At 38.9% G+C, this 25128-nt stretch overlaps 1 protein-coding gene across 1 annotated transcript in view; it reads left to right on the top strand.

Moving 5' to 3' along the window:
* Positions 1-24726, top strand: part of FAM171A1 (family with sequence similarity 171 member A1) — an 87478-nt gene extending 62752 nt beyond the window's left edge. The window contains exons 6-9 of the mRNA XM_071428921.1: positions 3831-4007; positions 17277-17393; positions 19891-20005; positions 20642-24726. Of these exons, the coding sequence (XP_071285022.1) occupies positions 3831-4007; positions 17277-17393; positions 19891-20005; positions 20642-22346 (2114 nt within the window). The 3' untranslated portion in view covers positions 22347-24726. The remainder of the gene's footprint in view (positions 1-3830; positions 4008-17276; positions 17394-19890; positions 20006-20641) is intronic.
* Positions 24727-25128: the final 402 nt, after the last annotated feature.

Genomic DNA, 25128 nt, shown 5'->3' on the forward strand with positions numbered 1-25128 from the left:
CCCCTTGAGGTCTCTCCCTGCTGTTTCTCAGGATGCATTTACTTGTGAATTGTTGATCTAAGTGACTTTGAATGCTAGGTCATGTGTGTAAACAGTAGCTTGCTGGCTTCCCCCTTCTTCCCTTTGTACAAATCTGCACATCTCCTTTTCTATTACAACAAGAAATGTGTCCGCAACCTACTCCAGTCCTTCTGTCTGCTCCAGTGAGTACATCTTATCCTATCTCATTCTACCTCCCTGTCATTTTCCTATTCTCATCTTCAACCTGCAGTTTTATCTGACTTTTCATACTCACACATGATCAAAACCTCTTTATCTTTTTTAAAATTAAGGAATGCATTTGATCTCCCTCATTTGTCTACTTCCTCATCTCCTTTCTTTTTATCTGTAAACCAACTGAACAAACTGCTGGCAATGTATGTGGATTCCTCTTTCCTAAATCTTTCCTAAGTACTCAGCAACCCAACTTCCTATTCTTGCATTTATTTAGTGATCACAGGTCTTGACAAGGCTTCAGATGATCCCATCTCATGGGAACTGCACAACCAGGGCATTGTCTTTCTTCTGTTTTACCCCCTAGCCCCCTATAAAGCAGATTAATGCAGCCTTAGGTTTTTTAGTCTTCTGTATTCTTGCATGACATAAACTTTTCTGCTTGAGCACAGGGACCCTGGATTTGATTTGTAGTTTTCAGGTAAAACTGTGTTGTAAAAGACCAAAATGACTGGCAAAGAAATGGTGTTTAAGAGACTGAGAAGAGCCTTGTTTTCTGAATACTGTGGTATTCAATGTGGTGTAAAACAGACTGCAAATACAATGTATTTTATTATGCAGTATAGTAGAAGTGAAATGTCCTCTGTCTCTAGTAGAAGCCTCTCCTGATGGTGGAAACATGAAACTTTAAAATCCTGAAGTCGGATTGACATCCTTTTCTACATCTGCAAGTGACTTGGTGAAGACTTGGCCTGGAAAACTTTTGAAAGCATAAAAAATGAGGTCAACACCTGCTGGAGATTTTAAAATATTTTTGTTCTCAAGAGAAAAAGAATATTTAAAAATTTTAGAATTCTAAAAAAACTTAGCATTGATTTGCATGGGAAATTTTGGAATTCTGCAGAACACTGTCTCTTGCCTCTCTCCCTCCTCTCCTTCCTCCCCAATTACTTCTCTGTTTTTCCACAGTTTATTTACATGTCTGTAGCATTTTGGTGAGGTTGCTCCATTTAGACCCCTCAATATGTCCAGAGTGGCTTTTATAGTAGTTTTAGCTAAAACCTTTTCTCTATGAGTTCAGCATTTTTCATAAAATCCCAACTGAGTGTTGAATTAGTAATACAGAGCAGTGAAAATTCATTGCATGAATCAGCATGTTGTAAACATAAAAATTTGGAGAATTTCACTGCAAGTAGTGACAAGTCTGTATGATGTTATCTTATTGTTCATATTAATCATCAGTTAGAGAGCAGGAGGTTGGTTTCACAAAATCTTGTCCTTTTAACCCAACTAAACAAAACTTCCATCATCTGCCTCAATGGACCAAGCTGGCTGATAACCATTCTCTTCTTGCTTTTTGTGGCTGCTGGTTTCTTTATAAAGAGTCATGTCTGAACTGACAGTGAATTTTATCTTATTCTTTATAAAGCTCTTTACAGGTCACCACACGTCAAAAATGACAAGAAACAAATGAATGCTGACATTTATCGAAGTCCATTCCCATTTAATCTCTGTGTGTGCTTATCAGTTCTATAGCATGCAAGAGTTTCATAGGCATTGATTTTAATTTCCCTTCACAACACAACAGAGAAACATTTTATCTTTTTAATGAACATTAACATACTGTACAAGGTGGCAAATGGGAAAATTATTTCTGCTTGCTAGAGGTCAGTGGATTTCAGAAATTTCTTCATCTTCTAATATAAATTGTTCAGTCCAGTGCTCAGCAAAGTATTAATGCATCTTAATTAAAAATCGTGTTTCACCATCTGAATGCTTTTTCTGGGACCAAAAGGTAATTTTTACAGATATATGCTATATCAAGACAGTAATAAAAGAACATTTCAAAACTTCCAATATCTAAAAAGATGCATACTATAAAACATTATTTAATCCTTTATATGAATCTAAAATCCAAAGTTATATGATTTTTCATTTGGAATTTGTATACACAAGAATGTCATCAGGACACAGTACTTGGCAAGAGGAAATTCTCTGATACCAGCCTGAGAACTTTAGTGGCCTGTCCTAGGGTCAGGCATCAATCTGACAGAAGTTATAGGTGCATGGCAGAGGCAATGTAGTGAATGATCAGGAATAAAGAAACAACTTTTCCCTCACCGATTCCTTCCTCTGCCTCGCTGCTTTATATTCTAAAGTGTTAAGGAGACAATATTATCATTGGACTCTGTATTTACAGATGCATGGGTAGGCTGGCAACCTTCCCCTACATCCTAGCTGAATTTTCTTAATCTGCTAATTTTAATCTCTCCTACATGGCCACCTTCAGAGTACCTGTTTTCTCAATACTTTAATCCCTCTGTGAGGTCAGCATCTGCCCCTCTGTTCACAGTGAAGGCAGCATGTGTGTCACTTGCACATCAGCTGTGTCACAGTGACACCCACCTGGAAATCTGGGCGAAGTGTGCTTCATTAGATGCTTTCATTAATGAGCCACATGCAACATTACTTCTGGTTATTTTCCATTTCTTCAGTTTGGCAGTCTTGCAAAATCCAAGGAATTTAAAATTTGACAAAGTTTTGTCACCTTTTTTCCCCTTCACTTTATCACTTCCCAACCCATTTCCAGGTGATGTCTTAATTTGGTGAGCTGTTACTCAGAGACATCAAATTTAATAAAGGCCATTCCTCAAGATTTAACCAGAGTTATGAGAAATCATAAAGGTCTCAATGCTTTCCCACCATTCCCTCAAATATACTCATCCTATTGAACACTGTTGCCAGGATACCTGAGGAGACCCAAAGGCCATGTGGTGGGTGTGAATATGCCCTCACAGCAGTGTGCAGCCTAAGGCACCAGGCATAGCCCCTTGCAAAACTGGAAGCTCCATCTCTTCCAGTTGAAGAGATGTTCCAATTTGAACTACTCTTGCTATTGCTTTGAGCTCCAGATCTCGGTTTTAAAATTCAAGATTTTTTTCACCTGTGTATATATATCTGTTATATTTATCCCTGCCATTGACTCATTTGGTTAAATCATTGAAGGGTTATAGTGCTTTTTAGAAGTATGTTATCATGAAGTAACATTCATTGGCATCCAGTTTAAACATAAAGAGTACATGCTAATAATCCATTTAGCATGGTTCTTTTCAGTGAAAGGCCAAAGGAAATGCAACTTGGCATTCTTAAACATGTGACTGATCATTTGTGAGATGCCACTGGTTATTTTGGTGTTTGTTAGTTCACAATATGGGCATTTGAGGTCATAATAAAGACTTGTAAAATTTATTTTTTTTGCCATGAAACTGTGTTACTCATACAGGTTTATTTAAGATTAATTAACATGAAAAAATAGGTGCAAGATATTTTTACACTGTTTTTTTTTTTTGTCTTCACGCTTTTCCAAAATTAGGTGAAAAATAGACCATATACGTTTTCCTTCAATTTTGTGGCTTGAGTTGGATCTTTTTGGCAGGGGGAGGGTAGTTGGTTGGCTGGCTGGTTGGTTGGTTTAAAGTTCTTCTGGAGGGCAGGGAGGAACTTGCTGCTCCCATCCCTTGAGAATGACATTGATGCAGTACTGTGGCGTGGAAGCACACGTGTCCCTTGAGGTCTGTACCTGCTGTAGTGACAGTGTTCATTCCCTGTCTCGTTAGGAAACAGCACCAGGTACGACCTCACCCCTGTCACTGCCGTCAGCGTGCACCTCCTCAGCAGCGATGGCAGCCCCGTCCCCGTCAACGGCCCCATCTACGTAACAGTGCCTCTGCCAGCAAACAGCAACCTGAAACACAATGCACACGTTCCAGCATGGAGGTTTGACCAAAAATTTGGTAGGTAACGTCTCATTGTGGCTCCCTAGATGGCTTTTGTTTTCTATCTAAAAGAAGAGACAATTGAGTTTTACTGATCGAGTAATATATGGTATAAATGCAAATATACTTAGCATTGTGTGCCAATTTTAACCAAAAGTTTTTGTAAATGTACCATTTTTCAATTAATAAATATTTTATTTAAAAACTTGAGAGAACTGCATTTCACCCACAGACTGAGAAGAAGAGAGACATATTCACTACAGCATTGAATTGGAAGTGTGTAGAAATGGAAACTTGCCTTATCTTTGCCAGCAGCCAGCTGTCTGACCTTGGGTCCCCCTCTTGGCTCAGGCTCTGTTTCCTGCCTGCCAGATAGGAAATATAGTACTGACTTCATTTGTAAATCACTTTGAGATTTTCTAATACTGTCAGGAAAATACATGTAAATTATTTAAATGAATTTTTAAAAAGAAAAACTAATGAAATATTTTGAAAGGACAGAAAACTTATTAATAAAATTTTTACAATGCACTCAAGCTTTTTGTATTACAGAGTAGTGTTTGCCATTGTGAACAGGGGTTTTCCTAGAAATACATGTTTTAGGCTCTTTTTAAAATTTATTTTCTTTATTTTGTTGCTAGCTGGTACACTGTACTGACCTTCTTTACAGCTTCAGATTTTAAAGGGCAAAGGAGTGCCTAAGTCTTGTCTTGGTGATCCCCCATCAGTTATTGTACTGTGACTTCTGAATTATGTACCAGATGGTTATTAGGAAAAAGGAGAATGGAAGGTGAGAAAGGTAGATGCTGAGACAAAAAGGAGCCAGAAATATGGGTCTGTATGGACAATCAGGGGGGGTTTGTCCTGCAAGCAAATGTTTTGAGCCAGCTGATGATCACACCTAGAAGTAGAGGAACAGGAGTGAAAGCAGCATGTTGGAGGAAGGGAGGAAGAGAGAGGTGAAGGGGGAAATAATGGTTTTGTTTATTACCTTCCTCTGTTTGTTGAAAAAGAAGGATGGATTTTCAAACAGCACGCCTATGAATCTTCTGTCAGATGTTGCCTGTATTAGAGGGTAAAGCAGTATGATTTAGAAGAGTAAATTTGAATATGATATAAAGAAGGATATTAGAAAAAGAGTGCAATGGATGTATTTGGCTTTACCCTTAACTGTGGAAATTACACTTCTCTTGTGCTGACCTGGCAATAAATTTCACTACATTTTTCCTGAAATGGAATCATTCTTATGGAAACTATTTTGTTTTCCCTTGTTAAAAAAAAAAAACCAAAGCAGGGAAGATTGAGTTTACTTTCCCCATAAGAAGCAGTCCTTCCCCAGTCCTTCCTGCCAGCTGTGCTAGAGCTGCAGCCTGCCTCATTGCAAGTTACTCATTGCAGGTAAATTGTTCTGATTTTGATTATGTAGCTTTCTCATTTATGGCCAAATTTCCATGCCCCTGCAGTGAGGCCACAGAAGCTCTCTCTTAGTATGGAATATGGTTTTTAATTTTGTAAATAAAGAGCTAGTTACCCTATTGTGTGCAGTATATATATTAGTATAAAGCAATATAAGTAGTTAATTAGTGTTGCAGGCTTGAGGCTCCCAATCTTGAGACAAGTCCAGCCTTGCTTGATTCATGACAAGCTACAGGAGCACTTGTGTTATTGGGAAGAGAAGGCATGAGGACTGCTAAACAAAATGCATCTTTGTCAGGCCACTTAGCTTCACAAAGCTGTGGAGAGCAAGGTATTGAAGATGATATGCTCAGGCTCCAGCTCACACTTCAGCTGAAGTAAGCATCTTTCTGTGCAACCAAAGATGTTGAACAAAGATGCATTTTAAGCCCTGACTGCAGCGTGCCAGTTCTATTAGAATTTTGGCCACATGCCAACCAATTTAGAGTAGCTTAATTTAATAAGTAGAGCAGCCACACTGTCTTGTGCAAGCTACTTTAACACCCTAAGCTCTGTCAAACTAGCCATATGTAGCATGAACATGGTGGTATCCTGTCATTCCACATCCCTGTTGTGCTTGGACTGTGAAGGGAGATGGATGGATAATGACTGGGATGGCTCCATACTGGAGAAATCTTTAGCTGGCAGATAAGGATTGTTGTAACCCATTTGTACTGCCAGATCTGTGCCTTGTCAGGACAGGACCTCTAGCTTTATTATTCTGATTTTGTCTTTCATTTCATGGCTGCTTTTTTCAGTGCTGGTTATGTTTTGGTCTCTTCTTAATAGATTTGCAGTGGCTTAAAATTTCATGCTTTTATCTGAACAGTGAGTAAATGCCACAGACAGAAAACTGTGACTCTTTCTTACCAGGCACTTAGAACACTTCTCTGTCGTGGATTAGCAGTACAGGGGACACTTGTTCGTGCAAGCCATTGCTTTTGTTTAGGGTCCATGTGGTTGTCATCATTACTGCATGGAATACAATTTCTGCTCTAAAAAGCAGAAGTACTCACTTTTAGAGGACATAGAGAAGTGACAGAAATACTACAGAGATATTCTAATCCTTAGTATCTCATACATTTTGCTGAGCTCATAATGAACTAATATGAACCCAGAGGCATCTGACTGGAAGTGCAGGGATTTTCGTAGTTTCCACAAAAATGAGGCATATTTGCATCTTATGGCAGCCAAAAATAACTAATGGCTTTTTAGGATGTTTACCATAAACAATCTGTATTTTCATGACCATGCTTTCTATCCTTGGGAGAGAAGCAGGAGAAGCAGCATAGTCTGCTTAAGGCTGAGAGTGGCTCCACTGACACTGATGAAACAAGCAGCCAGAAAACACAGGCTGACATCAAAACAAGACAATCTGCTGCATCTATTTCATACTGTTCCAAATGAGATTTTTCATTATGAAACAAACCTACTACCTTGTGTGCACAGCAAGCAAATTAAAGCAATAACACCATTTTGAATAGTTAATAAAATGAAGATCAGCTGTCAATGCCCTGGAGGTGTTTTAAGGGTAAGCAAATACATGTAACCTTGCTCTTGTGCTGGTCCACCACCATTTCCTGCTGCATTTCTGAGTGTTGGCAGTAATAAACACAGATTCATTGATGTTACAGAGACATTACATGCTGAAATGCAACTTAATCCCTCCATGCTGTGGACATGCCCACATCTTGTGTTTCACACTACGGTGGGACAGTGGTTTTATTTCATGGTATGCGCTTAAAAGCTTTGGACATAGAGACAGGGATTCTCATTTCTATAATCAAGAGTGCTCAGTGGGGTTTTCTGGGGTTTGGAGTTTTTTTCCCCTAACAAGTGCTGTGTTGGATTTCTCAAAATCTGAGGGGGCTGAAAAAATAATTTTGTCTTTATCCATAAACAGATGGTTGGGATCATGACTTCTTCTGTGTATATTTGCCTCGATGTCAGTAGGATTTACAGCAGTATAATTAATCTCTCTATTTTTGGACACCAAATTTGTGTTCAAAACTTCTCTCTAGCCTTGTCTTCTTAAGTCAGAAATACCACAGATCCCAGCAGAAATGAAACTTTCTGCCTCCTGTGTCATCTCCAGCTCCCACCAGCTGGACTGAATAACACAGCACTTGCCCAGCTGTATTCTCCTCAGCCCCCATTTAAATGGTTTATGTTTTATGTTAAGGTGTCTGGTTTTCATTGGATTCAGGGAGCAAAACTGTTAAGTCCAGCATTCTCCATTTTAAGTCCTCTGTTTCATTCCATGTGGTATGACAGCATTATGTTGCACCTAGACCCCTAGATCCACATCTGGAGCTGTATGAAGGACTTCAAAATTCTACCAAATATTCCAGCATGCATAATATGAAAATGAGATTTGTTGATATGATGCAGCTGCTACTTAATTATTCCCATCCAATAATAGGAGAATATTTTCAACAATGTTTTCAGTTGTGTGGCAAAGGACTCTGGACTCAGTAGTGGAAGGGTTAATCCTTAGTCCTTTTGTTCATCCTCCTTAAAATATGTTATTTCTTGTGCACTACATGTAAATGAAGTTCAGAATACAGTGTCTCTGTTCTTCCTTCTCCCCAAACACTTGTTGTACATCTTGGACACGACCCTGTTGTCTTTCAATGACTGCCTTCTTTGCAGAGGAAGATGTTTCCCCAGTGCCTGAAATTTCCACCATGTGTTCATGAAAAGTGATGGCAGAATATGGAGAAAAGTATCTTGGGGAACTCTCTGTAACTTCATAAAAAACAATGCTTTACGTACTCCCCTCTTCTTGGTTGCTGCTTTCTGACTGCATTGAATGCCATCATAGATTTCTAAATGCATTAAAAAGTCTGGTACTTGTTTTTTCTGGGTAACGTTCTGCTGTCCGTGGTAAAATTTCTATTGATTTTTGTAGAACCAGAATTTCCAGATGTTCCTTCCTCAGCAAAATCAACAGAATGTTTTCTGTGCTCAAAAGAAGTCATGAGGATATACTTATGTGTAAGCAATATTGATGTCTACTTAAACTTGACTACAATTTCATAGAGGTGAACTCATGCTTGTTTTTTGTTCATAGTGTTTATAGGGAGAGAGCGACAGCTACTGTCAGGCAGAACATGTAAGCAGATTATTGTACATCTACTGGTCCAGTTCACTGTGCATTGTTTGCAAATAAGATGATTTATTAAAATCTTGGATTTAAGCTTCCCATGTGGTAGTAGCAATAATCCACCCAAAGAAAATATTGTCTTTTAGTTTAAAAATAAAACATTTCTTTTTGTTGTGAATTTGATCAATTTCTGACTGCCACCATATTCATAACCCATATTCATAATAATTCAACAGAAACTTTTGCAGCCTGTCACTTGATCTGACACTGGGTGTGAGTTTGTGCTCTGACCTTGGAGAGATGATCTGCATTTGGAGTTCATGCAGCTGCACACATGGCCTGGGACTTCATACACTTCTCCATGAGTTGTAGTGGGTTTTCTGTGCATGAGAAATGGACGTGCTCAGGAAATCACATCCTCACCCCCAAAGGTTTGAGCTTAGTATAATCAGATCCAGAACACCTGGTTCTAGACCAGATTCAGTGGTGATATGGAGATTAGTTTGCAAAGGTGAAAATCACAGAAGTTAAAGGTTAAGTTATTTCTGTAGTTTAAAAATTCCTTGCCTATTTGATTTTGACTTCCTTTTAAATCCCAACTGGAAAGCTTAAGTTATTCTTAAAGACTGAATACACTAAAGAATACAGGTTCTTGACTAACTGCTCTCAAAGATTTTCATATTTTGTATGTTGCCATAGAAATGGCAGCTACCAAACCCAGCTTTTTACCATGTACAGTGTCGACATAATAGGTGCAGATACCATTTCAGAGTATCAGACAGACCTCAGCATTGAAAGGAAAAGAAGCTCTTCCTCTGATGCTTCACAATGTAGCTAGCTCACTGAGGTATGTTCTCACTCTCATGATTCCTCTGGAGAGAATCATAGGAGACAGTTGTGCTTATTTATTAGTGTCTATTTTCAAAATGGATGTTGTGGATTACATCTATGAAAGGCATTAATGGATTGTTTAATACTCTGCCCACCCTGTACACCCTTTGAGCTGCATTTACAGCAAAGCAGATGAGGTATGGCAGGGAGGTGATGCTTAAGGGAACATTGAAGGAATCGCATTGGTGCCAAAGTACAGTGATCTTTGTGCAAGTAATCTACTAATATGTAGGCAAGGAAATAAAACTGGAAACAGATCCCTGGCTTCTGGGAGCAGGTTTTAATAATGTAGTGTCATGTAGACAGCCCTATAGCTCCACCTATAGAAGCCATGGCAGGAGAAGGTGGGAAGAGGCAGGCATCAAAGCTTCTGAAATGGAGAAAACACCTTTGTGCTTATGCAACTGCCTCAGTTGAAGAAGACCTGGATTCCCTTGATGGGAATCCAGGCAGGAGTGGGTAGTGCTGGCATGGGGCTGGAGGGGCTGAGGACCTGGGAACCCCTCCCTCTGCAGCCTTGCAATGTTAGATCAAATCCCAGTGTGCCTCTGCTTCCACTTCCAGTTTGAAAAATAGAAACTGAATGTGAGTGTGATGTGAGGCTGAAGGAAGGAAAAGGCATGCAGTGTTTTGTGCATGTGCATTTATTTATTACATGTTCTAATAATTTTGGCAGTAACTGACTGAATATGATTAATAACATGGTAAAGCAAATTCTAAAGGCAGTATCTTTCATGTATACCAGTAACTAGGGATAGTGGTCCAACAGGCATAACTAAGCTTTTCCTTTTGAAATACAATTATTAACCAGTAATTATGGATGGAAGTCATTTCTTTAATAAGTAATTTCTGTTCTGGCATTCTGGAAGAAAATATTCTGAGGGGACCAAAGCAATGTGAGCAGTTCTGTGTACAATGTGCCCTGCCTTCTGCCAGATATAATTAAGATTATTAAATAGTGAAAACTGGTGTGTTCTTTTGTTAAACACTTGACAGGTGATTTGAGGGGAAAAATGAGAAGAAATGGAAAAACCCACAGAGCTTCTCAGGCACAAACAATAAATTGAACTCACTGATTTCCTTGCCAAAATCTTCAAGGTAGAATGGTAAAAGCATTTCCCTTTTAGTTAACAAAATAATGGTGGTGCTGCTAGAACAGGAGCAGGATTTAGCCCTGGAAGGGTGGTGTAACAAATTCTGTAAGAGTGGAAGAATAATGAGAGTATTGGGCTCTCAGAGCAGGGACGTTTATTTTTGATGTTGCCTAGCAACCCTGAAAACAAAATTGTAATATTAACTTAAATACTATGAATTTTTAAACCCATGAGTATTGGGGGAAGGTGAGGAGGAGAGTAAGCTCCACCAATATTCAGGAAGGAATTTTCAACTTCCATTTCAGGCTTTTAGCTTTTTAGAAAATGAACAAAAGTAAAACCAAAAATCCCATCCCTCTCAAGTAAAACTTCCCCTCCTGATGCAGATTAGAGGTGATTTTCAGTCGGAAGAAGAAATCTGATAAGCAGCTTTCAACTGGTAGAATGAAAAGCTACAATTTATGTATGTCATAACATGCTTTAGGAAGTTCTTTTCACAAACTTGCCCTTGATTAACTCTTCATAATAACACTGCCATTTGCAGTGTCTAAATCAATTACTTCTAGAAGCACTTTTAGTATGTTTTGAATATCCTTTGCTGTCCTACACTGTCTGATAACAACCTGCCTCATTCCTTTTGACACATAGATCTCTGTTTAACCATGAATCTGTGCCTAAGCAGGGCAATCTTATGAGACATTGTAGACAGCACAAAAGTGATCCATGCTGAAAGAAAAGCACTTCTCATTAAGGAATATTTATTTAAAACTTCTATGCTATTAAGCAGTACAGTTAAAAGTACCTTTCTTTTCTTTCCAAAGTGCTTTTTTCCAGGGAAGATCATCTTGTGACTAAAAATAAATTCATATTATATGGGATTATGTTTAATTTGGTTTCTTACTAATTAAATCCTCTTATTTGTCAAACCTCTTGGATGGAAATAATTCAGGTTGTAAATCACACAGTTTTGGTTCCCTGCTTGAGTGGGATTTGATGATCCTATTGCCAGTTAAAAGAAAAAAAATGAAAAGCAAACAGTATTCGATCAATGGAAGAATTTCTACCAAAAGCTCACATGTAAAAGTAATTTATGGAAATAAACCACCATAGCTACCATATATTTAAACACAAGCAATATTTAGGCTTTATGACTGTCCTTGGGGGAAGCTGCTGGCTGCAGCACACCCATCTGACAGTCATTTAATAGAACTACTTTGGTCAGTCATAGAAAGAAAGCACAATCAGTGTCAGCAGAAGTCCCTGCAGCAGTGGTGATCTGGAAGGCTCTGAGATGGTCAGCTTGGGAAGTTAAACCTGAAGCAAGCAGCATGATGCATCCCCCCAGAGAGCCAAGTTCTGTGCTGGGGTGGCAGCAAGAGAACTCCCCTCGCAGGCAGATCACAGGAGGGGAGGTTGTTCTCCTTCTCCTTGGCTGTAGCAAGAGTCCCATGCAATTCTCCCAGGGCAGATGGTGCTGGGGGCACTCCTGCCTCACCAAGGCCAGTGGGAAGTTTGCCATTTGCTTGAGCTGGATCAGCAGGGGATTGTCAGCGTGCACAGTCACATGTGGAAGCCAGAGGGGCTCATACAATTCCCTGGATTCCACTACAGAAATCAATTTAAAATAATAAAGCCTAGCTTTAAAATATGGAAGCAATGTCTTACTCAGAGGCATCATGTGACCATTCGTGCTGCCTGGTTCCAGCAAGCTGTCACGTGGAATAGTTGATGTCTTTGGAGACAACAGGACATCTCTTTTCTGGGCAAACCAGCCACACCTGCAGTGACCTGCCTGTGCAGGGGGATTGTCTGGAATAGCTGCTCTTCAATGGCTTCTCTGCAATTGCTGCCACCTGGGCACTCTCCTTGCTGAACGTGCCATTTTTCAGTCTGGTTCAGAAGCAAACCAAATTAAATTACAAAAAGGTGTTGTTTAATGCTGAATATGTCTTGAAATAGGGATTTAATGTGCAAACCATTTTTTGTTAAATTTGTTCAGTGGAGGCCCTGTCTGGCCTCCATTGGCAAGTCCTAAAAGCTGCCTGCGATAAATGAGTATGTTCATCACAATCAAAGTTACTGCAAAGTATTAAGATGCTTCTCTCTAGCAGAATTTATCTCTCCTGCTCTGCTGAAATCTTTAACTTCTCTGATATTTTTGCGGTCAGATGGAAATCAGCTTTCTTTATCTGATAATTTTTTGATTTGTGTATCTTCAAAGTACTCTGATCTTTATATTCTTTGCTGTGTTCTCTTACCTTGCTTTTGAGTTTCATACATGAAAGAATGATGAGTAGAAGCTTCTAAAGCTTTTTAAGAAAGAGTGACGAATAAATTTGTTAAATTACATAATTTATTCCAAAAAGTCAATAAGAGGCAGTATAATTTTGGTGAGAAAAGCATTAAGTGTCTAGGTTCTCTTCTGCTGTTAGTTTGAGCCAGAAGACAGCTGCCCTGACTTGAATCTTGGATCAGCATGTTGGCTCCACTGAGCAGTAAGAGAGGAAAAAGAGGAAGAGAAATGTAAAATTGATCTATAAGCAAGAATGTATCTATATATAGAAGTTTTCCATGAAGCACCAGAAAATCTTTAAGAATTAATGGTGAATTGGCCCAAATCATGCAGTGCTTACAAACTGTACTGAGCTTGCTGTTTCTGCTCCAAAGAGGCATGGACAAGTTTTCTTTGGAACAACACAGTCTTGAACAAAAGTGATCACTTCCATTACATCCAGCTCTTCTTACTGGTTTGTTTTTTGGTTTTTTTTTTTTTTTTAATAATCCTGTATTGTTTGTTACTTTACAATTATTACAAATCAAGTATAAATATTAATAAGCAGTGAAAGTCATTGATTTTGCTGACTTGGGTGGGGGGAAGAAGTAGATATTGCAGGATATTCGGAAAAATAACAAACTGAATTATTAGAACACAGCATACAGGGAGGTAAGACCTCTCTTCCCTTCTAAATCCTCCTGCTAAGTCCTGCAGTTGTAATCCTGCCAACACAGAAAGAAGGAATGCTGCTTGCTCTTCTTCCATTTGCAGGAATTGATCGAAAAATGGACAAAGATCTTTAGTGACTGCCCCAGTCTCCTCCTTTGCTTATAGCAGCGAGTGTGTGAGGACATAGGGAGTAATGAGCTTCATTTTTAGAACAGGAAAACATCTTGTTTTCCACTCCAAGGAGGACTCTGGGGCAGGATAGGGAATTCGTTCTCAAGGCTGCACAGCAATGAACTCTTGGTCACGTAAGGCAGTGTGAAAGGGTGGGAACACAGCCAGTCACGACCAGACAAGTGGGTTTTGCTCAATAGAAGGTCCAACTTAGTCATTACAGCAAGGCATTGCATGTAAGGAGCTGCAAGAACACTGCTTGTTTGATGCTACTTGAAAAGCAACCAGGAAATTAGAACCTATAAAGGATGAAATATGAGAGACCTGGAGGTATGTCAGTTCCCTCCAGTAACACCAGGTTGGCTTTCAGCTATTTGATCACAAAAGAAACAATACAGGACTTTGTGTTTTCAGCTGTTTCCACTCAAACCTGTTTTGTTGCTCTTGTTGTAAAGGATGGAGTTCTTTGCTTTCTTCATCCCATGATGTGGGAGGATGCTCTGTTTTGTTAGGGGACTGCTGGTAAGAGATGGTGAAGCTTTACAAGGCAAATTTAGCACCAAAGTGTTGGACAATGAAAGCATCAAATAGGGCTGACAATGAGATGTGTACTCATGGTTCACAGGAACCCACACTTGGTGTCATCATGATGGAGGAAGTGGGGCAGTGCCATTTAAAAGTTACTATTTTCTGTCATAATACACCAATTTGTAGGGTATGGTCAACAAAAGCTGCATCTCTTTTGTTTAAAGATGACCAATATTGGATATATCTTTTATGCACTTGAAATATCTTAACCATCCATAACAGAGAGATGGAATTACATTTTTCCCTAATTTATGCAGACCAGCACATTGCCTGGAGTATGTCCAGTGGTTACCAAGAGCAGGTGAACTAAGTGAGCAGCAGACAGGTGTGAAACCTGACTGAGGCTTGTGCAGTAGAGTCTCCTTTGCTTCCAGCACAAATAAGGGATTCCTGTTGTTGCTCAAGTATGAGCAACCTGAGCTGCTGCTTGTTTGACAGGACGGCAGCAGAGCTCTGCCCATGGCAATAAACCTGCAGCCTCTCAGAGCTTCTCGATGGCTGCACGATGCAGAGTATTTCTGAGCAAAAGGCTTTTCGGGAGGGCTGCGCTCCCTGGCTGCAGCACCGTGTGGGGAAGGTGTGCTGGACACAAGTTCCCCCTAGTGAGGGGATCGGTAACAGCTTCTGCTCCAGGAGGCAGCTGTAGAAGTAGACATGGGAGGTACTGACTTGGCTGAATTACATATGTCTGTGCTCTGCTTGTGTGTGAATTTAAAGGGCTTGGAGATGATAAGAAAAAAAAGGGAAACTTAATGTATTCATCACCCAGGTCCTTCCTTTTATTTTTAATCAGTGCTTTTTATTTCTGTTGAAGTTTTATTTCACATTGTTGTGTATTTCAATAGTTGGTGCATATTCTCATCATCCACATCTTGCAGAAAAAGAAAAATGACAAGGTTTAAGGTTACAGGTTTTTTTTAACCAAATGGCATTTTAGAGACAAGATAAAAGCAATTTGTGACCCTAAGGGCTATTTTTCACCTTCAGGGCTATTATTATGATGTCTTCCCTGAAAGTGCATGGATAGAGAATCTGAAGGGTTAGTGGCCATGTTAGTGGAGAAAAATAAATCTACTTCTCCTAGATTTTCCAGAAACTCCACAGAACTGTGGACAATTCCATTCTATTTTTCCTGAAAATGTTTCCCTAAGAGAGGTAAATGAATGACTACATGAAGATGTTCTGCAACAGCAGTTATAAATGCCACGTATGCAAATCTGTGTACACAGATTTTGGTCTTTTTAGTACTGTAAATCAAAAATACTTGTCTTGTGTGACTTTCTTCATGAAATAACAGATTATTGCTACCCTCTACAGACTGAAAATGATACTTGGAAAACTGATAATTACATCAGTAACTCCTTTACCCTGAACAAATTCAGTTTGGTTGCAAATACAGTTGGCATCTGGCAGCAGTAGTCATCTAGATCTAGAAATCCTCTCAATTGTGTATTCTTCTAAACCTTTCATTGTATTCAGGTGGATTTATTATTAGCCTAAGACAGTGGTCTTACATAGGAAAAATCAGTAGTAGGGAGGAAATAAATACTCAAAAAAAACATTTTTATGTGTAGAGGGTTCGCACAGGTGGATAATCTAAGGAACACAGAAGAAATCATCAGGATCTTTAACGTATTATCAAAACAACAAACCCAGCCGCAGCACCTCTTCTGTGTGTTCTGTACTCACGCTGAGTGTTCAGATGACTGCCATCCAAAATCCTGTTGCTTAATCCTAAGTGACATCTAATGAAAAACACAATTTTGGGAATTACAAGCAGGAGACTTACTTAAATGAAGGGGAATCACAAGTACATGATGCAGCTTTCCTTTCAAGTGAGCGTGGGTAAGGGAAATACAGCATTCTCCCCCCTTCAGCACAGAAATAGAGAACTGCACTACAGAAATGCAGAGGGGTTTATCCCTCCTCTGTACACAGATCAGCATCCTGGTAGTGGCCATCAAAATATGTGAGGCCTTAAGGAGGCCAAGCCCTCTATTATGGCACCCACTGGAGGTGCCAAGCCAGGACTGCAGGTTTGGGGAACACTGCCTGGCACCAGGGGTGGCCTCTCAGTGATTGCTCTTCATGTCAAGGCCAGCAGTTTCGTTCAGAGAGGATGAATACAGGAGCAGTCTAAAGCCATTCTGGGTATTTATTACATCAGAAACTAAGGTGTTTCCCAGATCCCAGAATCAGGGATCTCAATGAATGACAAAAAGGTGGTTCAATTGTAAAGGTCTTCATAATCCAACTCTTGGAATAAAAGTAATTTTCATGAAGTAGATAAACACTTGACTAGTGCAGATTGTCAACCTGGACTTAAACAGATTGCTTTTAAATTGTTAGTCTTACTTATTTTGAAATTATCAGTTAATAATTTTTAAAAAAAGAGTATTTTGTTTCCTTTAAGAAACATGTTTTAAAAAACTCATCATCTGTTACCAAACAGTATTCCTGGGGCTATTATACAGATACTGAATGATTAACAGAGTTAATCACAGCAGTGGTACAATGTAATTCTGGTCATTGGCAGTGACTAAGCTTTTTGTTTTCTGTATAGAAAAGCCATTTTGAGGAAGCATTTTCCTCTGTCTTCTAGAAGTTGACAGCCAGGGCTGGTAGAAAGGTGGTGTGTAGAACTCAAGTGTGGTCGGAGAGATGCGATGTCTCTTGAATTACACTTTTTAAGTTGGCTGTATTATTATAATCAGCTTCAGGAATATCTATCTTCAAAACAGGGGAACCCAATACAACAATAAATGTTTTCTTTTAACGGGTTTTGAAGATTTACTAGTTTTATTTAATCTTAAATGTTTTGGGTTTAGGTTGCTTTTTTGCTCCTGAGAAAGCCATTGGTGCTCTCAAATGCCAGTGACCAGAAGGCACCACTTCCCACTTCACAGCAACACACACAAACCCTAGTGCACGTGGATAGGTTTTGTTACTGCTTGATTTTCCTCTTGTTTGCAGAGGAATGTGTGAATATCTTAACATCTTATATCTGTAACATCTTCCTACAATTTCTACATTTACAGGGACATGGCTGAAGAGTAGTTTGGGCATTGTACAACAAGAAGGAAATCAGTTGACTTGGACTTATATTGCACCTCAGCTGGGCTACTGGGTTGCAGCTATGTCACCTACTATCCCAGGTAAGATGGAATTGGATTTTATTGATATTTGCAGCGCTGGGCAATTATTTATTTATATATAATGTTTATATTTTCCAGAATGACCTCATCTGAGACGCCACAGCTTGATCAATAATGGATTGTTAGAAAACAGAAATCTGAAAGTAAAGGGTTAAATTTTTTTAGGATTGTGTGGTGCAACCCTGGTGCTCAAAATATCTGTGTCATTTCAATGGGGAACATTTTAAAGTGTTCCTGCTTTGATGCATTTGTGTCACCACTGCCTGGTAGAGCCATTGCTAGAAAACTATGGGAGTCATAGCATCAGTGTGTTGATGTTCCAGCAGGTAGAAGAACAGGTGCTGTGAAGTGTCTGTACAGAAACTCACAGAGATATGGATTCACCTAAAACCAGCATTATCCTGGGTTAGACACTTCCAGATAGATGGATGGATGGATGGATGATGGATTGACACTTTTTTCCTTTTGCACTGAAGATGCCCATTTTGCCCTGAGTTAAGCTTTGCATCATCTTGGTGACTGATTAATTTACACTGTGAATAACTTAGCTTAGAAGTTCTAGGAGGTATTTTAGAGTGGCATTAGTACAGAACTAATTGTTGCCATCTGCAAACCTCCTGGCATAGCTGTAAAAAATGACTTTGAACTAGCCATTAATTATATGTGCTTTGGAGATGATTAGTGCTGCAACTTCTGGTTCCTTTTTCTCTGTCTGTAGCTGCCTCAGATTTCTTGGTAGTAGCTCTTCAGTCACCAATAATCTGAGATACCTTGGTGTATAAAAGTGCCAATCAGTCAATCATCAATCAAAAAAAAGAAAACAAAAAAAACCCCAACCCAGAACTCCTTACAGATTTTATTAGGCTTTCCAGATAAAAACCTAATCTAGTAGAAATGAAAACATGCTTGCCTTGGCTGTGCAAGCTCATTAAACTAAATATAACCAACAAAACCAAACTCTTACATGAGTACAAGTTTTAAAGTCTACTCATCATTAAGTAGTTTCATAATATGTGAGCTTTTTATTTGAGGTTCTATTAAATGATAGATATTAAATGCTGGGCTATTCAGCTGATTCATTGCTGAACAGAATTTAGAGGCAGGTGCAGATCTGAATAGGCTATCATATTAAATTAAATAGAATTTCACAAAATAATTGTTCTTGAAGAAAAAGCATCTTCTCTGAGCCAAACATTTCCCAGTACAGTTCTATCCCAGACTTCAAGGAAGTTACACTAGTCATAGAATTGAGCTTGTAACTCTGAGGTTACAAAGCCTGTAACTCTTAACAAGAGAAGGCTTATTTGTCCTTGTGATTTACCTTGTATGGCAGAGTTGCTACTTGTATTTTACTTTTCCTTCCTTCTAGGGATAGATCTGAGTTCCTAAAAATTTATTGCAATGGGAACAACATTTTCATGAAAAATTCAAGTGATCTATCTTGTCTTTTTTTGCTTAATGTCCTAAAGCAACACTAAAATGAATTATGCAATGGTAGTGGTAGGAGAGAATGTATAAATACTTCGATTTCCCAAACGCAATACAATTTATGTTACTTTCAATGAGCTAATGTATTTTTGCATATTTTATCTCCTAATTGAATGTGTTTGAGTTCTTATCTCAAAAATGGACAAAAATGATCTTTGTTTTCCTAGCAGTGGCTCTACAGACCACTCAAGATCCACAGATGAGGTTTTGCAAACTTTATGACCTAGACCCTCCAAGTTGGCCAAGTTTGCTGTGCTTCACAGTACATGCATGTTAGTCTGCCAGCTGGTGCTGTACCTCCTTGCCTGCAGATGAAAATTTGGGTCTTTATTTCAAAATCATCATAAGGATTTTACAAACCAACTGGGTCACACATGCATAATTGGGAACAGATGTTGTCCACATGTGTGCATTCCTTTGTGTGTTAGAACATTTACTAAGTGTTATTTAAACCTGGAGTTACAACACTCTTTCACTAGTGGCCTGGTAATTACAGCTACTGAAGATCTGCTTGGCTTGGCTTGATCTAGACTTCAGAGCACCAACACCTCTTCCAGAGAATCCTGTACTGCACTGTCTGTACTGTTTGGTGTGAAGAGCCACAGATGTTAAAGAGCAGTTGTTGCCCACAGTGTTGCTTTGTGCATTACAGTGATGGGAGATGCTGAGATGGATTCAGCATTTTCTCCAGTGGTTGAGAGCTTTTTGGCACACAGTGTCAGCATTAGGACCTGGAAAGCAGCATTCACTGATGCATGCTCCCATTGAAACTAACTGCTTTTCCACAGAATGAGCTAGCTGGACTTGCAGTCATGGAAACCAGCACATGCATTCTTCACAGCTTGCTCCCTTCTCCAGAGATGGTCTGTTCAGTAGGCACCAGGGCAATGAGCAGCACTTGCTTAGCACCCTCATAATAAGGGAAAGTGTCCTTCTCCTTGTTCAACTGTTGCTCCTCTTCCTATTTGCAGATTATTACAGGTCTAAATTCTCTTTTCTGGCCTTCCAGGTCCCGTTGTAACACACGACATTACCAGCTATCACACAATGTTTCTTTTGGCAATTTTAGGAGGGATGGCTCTCATACTTCTAGTCTTGCTGTGTCTACTTTTGTATTATTGCAGGTAAGATTCACCATCCTGATTACTTAGTTCATGTTGAAAACACAAACTTTTTTGTGCTTATGAAATTAAAAACTTCTGTATTGAAACATTTTTCCTTTGGGGGGAAAAAAAAGGCAAGCAAATGCTTGAAAAAGAAAGAAACAGTGAGATCAAATTTCCTGTGTTCCTGGTTACATGCAGCATATAAATCCCTGCCTTTGGGAGAATGGTAGCTGAGTGAATCACACATATCTGTACCTGTGTTCTCCATGTAACTTCCTATCAAACATGGGCATAGGTTCAAGATCTCTCTACCTGTTATGCATTTGCAAATGATCTTTCTGTTGGCATTGTATTAAAATGAATGCTAAATTATCAGCAAATGCCTACTAATGAGTGATTTTATACTTGCCTTCTCTAGACATTTACTCCAGTTTGTAATTGGTACTTGAGATATTTCCCAAATGACATTAGTTATTCTTTAATTTTATCTTTGCTGCTGGGATAAGCTTTTAATTTTTAGATTATGTAATAAAAGTTCAATTCCCCTAATACTAACCATTGCTTAAAAATCTTCTTTTAAGACACACTCGCTTTTCTTGTTTCTGTGTACAACATTCATAAATTTATAACTTCTCTTGTTACTGGCTTTTATAGAAGAAAATGTCTAAGACCACGTCAACATCATAAGAAACTGCAACTTTCGACAGCACTGGACACTTCTAAGAAGGATCAAGCAACCTCAATGTCCCATATAAATTTAATATTTTCACGTCGTGAGTCAGAATTTCCAGGTGGATTGTCCGTTGCTAGCAATGGACACGCTGAAAACTCAGGGGCAAAGGAATTAATCAGTGCTGTCCACATGGAGATAGTATCACCTACTGGAGAAGCAGATATGCATACACCTATGCTCAAACACTCCTTCAGTACTTCCCAGGAGTTTAGCTCCCGAGAGGAACTGCTCTCTGACAAGGAGAAAGACAAGAGCAGAATTTCCTTGGATGACCTGACTCCCAGTGGGTCTCTAAGAAAAGACTACCACAAGTCAGCAGATAGTTTTCCTCTAAAGACAAGAAAATCTACAGAAACAGCTGAAGGCTATGAGTCCCCTATCAAAGAGGAGTACAGGAGAAGTTACAATGCTATGCTGTCTCAGCCTTTATTTGAAAAGCAAGAGAGAGAAATTCAAGTATCTATGAACCATATTGCTACTGGAAGTAAATACAATATTCAGGAACAAATATACCCCACACCTTCAGCCCCTGAAAAAGAGCTGCTGGACTGCAGACCTACTGATTGTATGATGTCTCGTTCAGTTGATCACCTTGAAAGACCTACGTCTTTCCCTCGACCAGGTCAGTTAATCTGCTGCAATTCTGTCGACCAAGTCAACGACAGTGTTTACAGAAAGGTTTTGCCTGCACTGGTCATCCCAGGTCATTACATGAAGCTGCCTGGAGAACACCCTTTTGTTAGCCAGCCCCTGGTTGTCCCAGCTGACCAGCAGATTGATATAGAAAGACTTCAGGCTGAGCTTCCTAACCCTCACGCACGGCTCTTCCCACACCCTGCCCAGCAGCTGCAGCCCCAGCAGTTGGCATCCCAAGCAATATCTCAGCAACATTTGCAAGATGCAGGTGCAGCTGAGTGGAGTCAGCAAAATGCTTCCATGTCTGAATCTATTTCCATTCCTGCCTCTCTTAACGATGCATCCCTGGCTCAGATGAATAGCGAAGTGCAGCTTCTTACAGAAAAGGCTTTGATGGAATTGGGAGGTGGGAAGCCATTGCCTCACCCTCGAGCATGGTTTGTTTCTCTAGACGGGCGTTCCAATGCTCACGTTAGACATTCATACATTGATCTCCAAAGAGCTGGTAGGAACGGGAGTAACGACGCCAGTTTGGACTCCGGTGTTGACATGAATGAACCAAAATCTGCCCGAAAGGGAAGAGGAGATCACCTGTCTGCACCTCAGAGTCACCCCCCAGTGCAGGAGCACCAGCAGAGAGAGCGGAAGGTTTCAGACAGCACAGCTTACACACAGCTCGTGTACTTGGATGACATGGACCAAAGTGGCAGCGAGTGTGGGACAGCCGTTTGTAGCCCTGAGGACAATGCTCTCCGATGCCTCCTAGAAGGCACCAGTAAGAGAAGTGGTGTGCAGCTGCCCAGCCTGCAGGAGGAAACCAGAACTGTGGATACCAAACCAGAGCCATTAACTAGTCCTGAACACGGAACATCCGTTCAAGATGATGATGATGAAGATGAGGAGGATGAGGAAGATGACCAAGGGGAAGATAAGAAGAGTCCTTGGCAGAAACGAGAGGAAAGACCACTAATGACTTTCAATCTAAAATGAGCTATTGTGAAAATCCACCCTTCAGTGGAGTATAAAATTGCCAAATATCCTTTCTGTGGAAGTGCTTGATATTTTTTTTTCTTTTTTTCTTCTTTTTTTTTTTTATACTGTGGAGAGAAAAGAGAAAAACAAACTGTGGTGAGCAACATTTGAAAGAACTTAAATGCATTACTGTGTAAATGTTAGAAAAGAATTAAAATCATTCCTCTGATTTAACAGCTGCCTCCAGTGAGATAGCTGAACAAAGAGTGTGATTGTTATTCCATATACTTGATATTGGTCATCCAGGATGTTGAAAATACTGACAAATTGTTTTGGTTGGTTTATGACCTCAATCTCCTAATGAATGGGAGCTGGTAAAGCTTTTGTTTTGTAGGCCAATTTTATGTTGATAATGCTACTGAAAGTATCTTAAATACAGGAGTTTGACACATGGTGTCCAAAATTGTGCATTATCTCAATGAAAGGCTATGCATTGCTGCTTTTAGTAATATTTTGCTTATACTATGCTTTTCTTAATTTTACAAGTTGGTTGTAAGCATATTATGTCCTTTATTATAAACTACTCAGCAATTTATTTTAATGTACAACTGCAGGAAACTTGAGTAGCATCCCTTAGCATTGAAGCCTTTTTATGAAACCAAACTGAACTTTGTGTCGACTAAGATTCCTCCAATTCTGGTACCATTTTCTCAAAGTGCCTTTTTTACAGTAACAATGAACAGTCCCTTCTTTTGCTAAGTCCTTTTAATTGACCCCATTTGAGATTTTATAAAATTCTGAACTTCTACCTTTTATTTTAAGCTGCATGCCAAGAGTCCCATTTTGTGCTGAGCATTTCTCATTTCAATACAGTGTATTCTGTAGCTATCATGTATATTGTGGATTCTGTTTAGCCAGGATAGACTTAGAAGACATTTTAAAGGGCCCAGAGTAGCCAAGAAGATAGTTTCAGTGACTGTATATATTGTTAGTTTCCTCTGGAATCCCATGAGCGAATCATGCTCATATAAAATGGACTATCGACCGAGCAAGTGGACTGAATGTGTCTAAAAAAATTGGGGAAAAAACAAATGTACTATCCAAAAGTGCCAGAATTACTCTTCTGTGCTTTTTCCATACAGGGCTGCTTGGTTATCCAAAAATTATAATTGAAAATAAACTGCAAAAAGTATCTTTGTGGATTTTTTCCTCTGTTAGTGGTTATCACATTATTTTATGGGATTTAAAAAGAAAAATACTTTGGTTTCATTTTTCCTGTGCATATTTATGCTTGTGTGACTTTCTTTTGCAGTTCTCATGAGCTTAAGTCAATACTGAAATTTAGACCCCTTTTCAGAAAAGCATCATCTGTATCTTGATAAATATGTAATGATTTGCTTAAGTATCATTGCAAATGAAATCCTGGTATCACCAAAATTTCCTGTCAAGTCACACTTCCCATGGGCCAGTTTTCTTTCTGAGATTTCTGTGGGTACTCACACTTACTGCACTCTTCTCACTTTTTCATGAATTGGGTTCAAAGAAGAGGAAGTATGAGACTTTCACTTTTGTGGAATCCTTTGTATACATTCAGTTTATCATGTTTCATTCAGTTATTTTTATGCAGATTAGCAGCAGGCATGCTTACTAAAGTTAATACATAATCTCCAAAGTGATTTAAATGCTATATAGTTTCTATTTAATTTGTAATAATAAGCCTCAACTGACATTCATTGTTTTATTTTCAGTAAATTTCAAGGTTTTCATAGAGAGTCTTGTAATTTCCATATTACTGTAAGTCTTACTTGGGAACCTTGATCTCTAGCCAGGAATTGAATCCTGATTTCCTAGTTCCCAGGTCAGTGCTCCTTTCCATCCACAAAGCCAGATCACTTTTTGCTTTGGTTCATGTTTGGAAGTGGTATATGTTGTAAAAGGAATCGAAAATATTGTGGAGTGCATTGAATATTGATATCACCGTATTAGCACTAAATTACATTTTTACTCATTGTGTATGTGGCAGGTCCTTTCCTGTCCTGTTTTGGAATTTTGTACTGACCACCTGTGAATTGGTTTTGGGCTCTGGGTTACTTATTGTCAGTTTGTGCAAGGTCACTGAACAGAAAAATATGACTTTAAGGGCATAGTATTTATCAGATGTTAGTAAGTGCTGGTAATACAGTGTCACTTATTAATCAGAATGCTGCATATGTAAACATTCTGAATAAAAATTTTGCATACTAGAATTATTGTGCTATTTAATTTCCAGTTTTCTGTTGTCTTAAATCTGTCATTTTTAATTGCATTCTTTTTTTCACATTCCTTTGCAAAGTTTCCATCATTGCTATCTTGTAAAGTGAGATTGTTGCTATTAAATTGCAGTGGTTTGTTTCTTTAATTGTGTTGGTTTTATGTTCATTTGATGATTTGTGATTCTAATACAGCAAATATACTTGAACAAACATCATGTCAGTATGTTTCAAATCTTAAAAATAGCATTTTTTAATTGGTGTGATAGTTTAATTTTGCAAAATACATAGTTTATGAAATGTATTTCTCTATATCCACACCTGGGCCATATGCTAAATGAAGCTGGAAGAGAGTTAATGCAGTTCAGGTAACAGGTTAAGATTAAGATTAGAGTAGGTTATGCCTAATCTAAAAGTGCAGTGATAAGTTCCATGTTTTAATTTTCAAAAACTTACTGACACAGATAAATCAGTAAAATACAAAGAAATTTTCTCACTTCTATATTGCACTTGCACAGTGAAGCAAGTACTAATAAAGCTTATAAAACACA

The sequence above is a fragment of the Agelaius tricolor genome, unplaced genomic scaffold, assembly GCF_023055355.1.
Source record: "Agelaius tricolor isolate 1412-34295 unplaced genomic scaffold, bAgeTri1.0.p SCAF_6, whole genome shotgun sequence".
In the NCBI taxonomy this organism is placed as follows: domain Eukaryota; kingdom Metazoa; phylum Chordata; class Aves; order Passeriformes; family Icteridae; genus Agelaius; species Agelaius tricolor.